This window comes from Apis dorsata, unplaced genomic scaffold, assembly GCF_000469605.1.
Source record: "Apis dorsata unplaced genomic scaffold, Apis dorsata 1.3 scaffold_60, whole genome shotgun sequence".
Lineage (NCBI taxonomy): Eukaryota > Metazoa > Arthropoda > Insecta > Hymenoptera > Apidae > Apis > Apis dorsata.
The window spans coordinates 340,270-344,326 of record NW_006263360.1 but is presented as its reverse complement, the minus strand read 5'-3'; the positions used below and the strand labels follow the sequence as shown (position 1 = coordinate 344,326).

At 37.2% G+C, this 4,057-nt stretch overlaps 2 protein-coding genes across 2 annotated transcripts in view; one reads left to right on the top strand and one right to left on the bottom strand.

Moving 5' to 3' along the window:
• LOC102674722 (coiled-coil domain-containing protein CG32809) overlaps positions 1–4,057 on the bottom strand; it is a 96,974-nt gene that overhangs the window by 37,644 nt on the left and 55,273 nt on the right.
• The window catches only part of LOC102674598, a 10,269-nt gene that overhangs the window by 2,039 nt on the left and 4,173 nt on the right, over positions 1–4,057 (top strand). The window contains exons 3-4 of the mRNA XM_006609799.2: positions 1,889–1,994; positions 2,699–2,913. Of these exons, the coding sequence (XP_006609862.1) occupies positions 1,889–1,994; positions 2,699–2,913 (321 nt within the window). The remainder of the gene's footprint in view (positions 1–1,888; positions 1,995–2,698; positions 2,914–4,057) is intronic.

The window sequence follows — 4,057 nt, the reverse complement described above, 5'->3', positions numbered from 1 at the left end:
TTTTTTTTTTTTTGATAACAATCATTTTTTTTTCTGCATGGTATGTATTTCCTGCTTTAAAATGAAATTTCGTCGCATGCTTGGTTCAAAACTTCGCGGTCTAGAGAGTTCGAGCACAACGATGCGAGCAAATCATCGCGAATCGCGGTAACGAAAGTAGGAGAAAACGCGAACGCGCGACACACGAGTCCTTCTTTTCATAAGTTTTCGAAATTGACCTCGAATTATCTGTTTTCATCGTTTCCTGCGATATCGATCAAGGTTAATTCTCGATAAATAAGAGCAATCACGAAAAAAACGTTACTCGAAGAGTAGATTTGGGCCTATGATAAATTTTACAATTTTTCTCTATTCAAATTTTTATTTTGACATAAAAAGGAAATAACCGAAAATGATTTCGAAATAATTAAGTGAAATTTGTGAAATTCCAAGTTATATCACTCAAAAGGTTATCTCTTAAAACGCGAAATCCAATATATTAAGATCAATTTATCACTTACAGTCACTAGAATCGATCGATTTATCAAAATATATGCTTTTTGTTTTACGAGCGACGAACAAATTCTTTCAGGAAGGAATTCGAGAAACTAGTACCTCGAGATGTTTTTCCATTTGACTTTCCCACATTGTCCTCTTGTGCTCGTTTTTCACTTTCTACTGGCAAATTATTTATCTTGATGCCAATTCTGTTCGCTCGACTTGAAAAAGGCAAACAAAAAAAATTTCCTCAAATTACGCGTATCGCGTAACAAAGAAAACGGATATAATTATCCCATATAATAAATACAGTACACGTGAGAATGACTCAATCAATTTTCTTACACACACGTCATTCGTTACACGATTATTGAATCTCACGCAGTCGTTCGAACATAACGATCGTTCTCGAAATTTTACCATTTCACAAGAACAAGGTCTTTGCCGTAATTTTCTACTCAGTGGTTACGCACTAGCGTTGCGCAACTAAATCGTTCGATGCTATTAGTAATCGACTGTCGCGAACGCCTCAATTTTCTCTCAATCTCCAGGTAAATGATCCATGAGAATGAATTAAAACGTCGAGGAAATGGATTCGAGAGGAATAATAGCTGAGCTATGATGGAAACCGATCGTTGTCCGCAATCCATGGATTCGCGACAGTTCGCAATGCACTTGAACGTGGGCCGCGTTCCACGTTCCACGCGATTCTTCGACCGCGATATATTCTTCGATCTGTGGACGCGATTCAAATTATTTTCATTCCATAAACCTCCGCTTGGTGGTGCATGAGTACGTTAACGTATAATGTGGTCACGAATAGTTCCGAACGATGACGAATAATGCCGAATGGTAACCGTTTATTTGGAGAGATATTTTCGCGAAGTGACTGGAAGTTATTAGTTTATTTCGTGGCTAAGAGCTGTATTTGAGAATCTTCATGTTTAAAAATCTACTTCTTTACGATAATTTTATAATAGTAAAAAAAGGCGGGACAATCAATTATACGATACCGTATAATACGAAGGCCAAGGAAATGGAGATATATATCGGAAATGTGAAAGAACGTTAAATATTCTATCTCGTACGGCTTACTAGACTCGATTGTAGAATTATTCTAGACAACCCATATTCCAAACTCTTGCGATCTAACAATTTAGAATGTATATACATTATGGAACAGGCTATTAGGAATAAAATTCTAGAATTGTATAATATTTCTACAGCCTACAATAAAGTTACCAAATCGTTTTTATTTAACCATGCCATAAAAATCAAAAAAGATTTTGTGAGAAAGTAGAAATTGAATTTAATGAAACATCTAATAGTGATCGCAAGAATCACAAATATATTTAGGAACTAAAATTAAAAAAATTTGACGAATACTTATATCAATTACTTTTTTCCCCAGTACATTCACTACAAAACTCAGCTGCCCGACATAAAGGAGTTCACTCTTTGCATGTGGACCAAATTCTACAATCACAGCAATGACCATCCTCTGTTTTCGTACGCAGGTGAGAGATTTATTTTCGTTTCCTTTTTCCTTTCACTTCTTCTCCTTTTTTTCTCTTTTTTTATCTCGAGTAAACGACGCGAGAAAGCGAAAGTTCCTCTCAGGCTTTTCGAGTAAAGTGAATCACTTGGTATTGCCTCGAAAATAAAGTTCTTCCATCAGTTAACTATGTCGATTCACGAACAATCACCATTGTCTCGGCCAATTTTCGAAGCTTCAACTCGCGCGAAACCGCGCCGCTCTACCGCCTCCTTGTATTCGTTTCCCGATATGAAATTCCGTCTGCTCGAAATACCGGAGGCTCGCGTAATCGTTCAAACTCGGATTCCTGAGAAATCCTCCCTTGGAACGCATTTCGTAAGCGAACTCGTGTATCATGTTCTCGCGAATCGTGCGTAAATACACTATAACGATGACGCAATTGCCTGTTCCCAAGGTACGTTTAACACGTTCTTTGTTAACCAGTTTCTAATGTCATTTCCGGCTTGTGCATAACACTTTTCCATAACAATCAAAATTATTATTATTATTTTTGTATATTCTTATAAATATTTTATTGCATGTATTGATGTAAATTAAATAGATAAATTTAAAAAATTTCAATGTACACAATTGATTTTTTAATTTTTTAATTTCTTCAATCCTCGTAAAGTTGTTGAAAATATACTTTTGTCGCAAGATTATCAATTTGAACTATGTTTCAAGTTGGAGATCAATCGCGCGGGATCCTATCCTGGGTGGCGAACACCCCGAGAAGTTCCTACTACATGATGAACATCGACGGGCACAACTTGTACAGATTGAATTATCCGCTTCGATTGAACAAGTGGTATCACTCGTGCCAAAGCTGGAACGGCCGCACAGGAGAATGGCAGATCTGGGTCAACGACGAGCGCGTGGGTCGCGGGTTCAACAACAGGGTAAGCGGGCTTCCGGTGCTTTTCACCGAACACTTGACGACTCGATGGAAAAATTCGCGGCCGTGAAAGTGGCGCGTTACCAACACGCCCGTTTTAAAATTAAAGCATCATTCTTCCGCGAACGATCGAGAGTCGGCTGCGCGTTCTGAATTCTAACCTAGTGAAAAATCTACATGGGGAAATTTCAACCAACTTTCACGGGAAAGTAGAGTGCGCGACGTTCGACAAGCGATACATACATATATATATATATATATGATTAATGTTTGATGTTATATCTCATAATTTCTTAAGTAGTATTCATACTGATTGTATATAAAATTGAATTACAACTTACTATTAAATACACAATTAATAATTAGATATAGATTGTAAACTGTCTACATAAATTACATTTATATCTTTTTAGAAATTATGTATTTAATGTTAGTTTAACTTAACAATTTCCGAGTGTGTAAACAGGAAATTGTTTGCTTTTTTCCAATTCCAAGTAATTATCAAATAATTCAATGTCTATTTCTTTACACGATAAACATATTCACTCTATTCTATATCTCAAATTCATATCTATTCTATATCTATATGAATTTACACATTCACTGTTTAAAAAAATTCGATTCTTGATTACTCTGTAATTCTTAATTGATAATCATTGACCGATATCGCTTCAGAAGTTATTGAATTACATTACAATTGCTACAAACTTTTCTCCATCCGCGAATATAAAAATGAACAAATTGGAACAGCATCGAAACACATACTTTCCTATCCTCAACTCGCAAATATCATTCCTTTCGCTATCAATGCCCCTGCAAGCCCGACACAAATAGTTCACCGTTTATCTTGCCAGATTCTCGAAAGTCGTGCAACAGTCGGTACCACTGTACCGTGACGGCTAACTCAAAGTAGAAAGCAATCTTCGGAAACGGTATACTACCCCGAACAGCGTAGGAAAATACACCGCGCGTCCGGTTCTAGGTCGTCTCCAGACATTTCTCCGCGGGATTCGAACGATTCGCTTGCGTAACTCCTTCCTTCCTCCTCGCCTCTTTTTCTCTCGTCTCATCTGTCCTTTCTCCCCCTCCCACTCAAATCAGATACAAATCGCGCCAAGAATTTTCCCGAGACTTCGGCTTCCGGAATC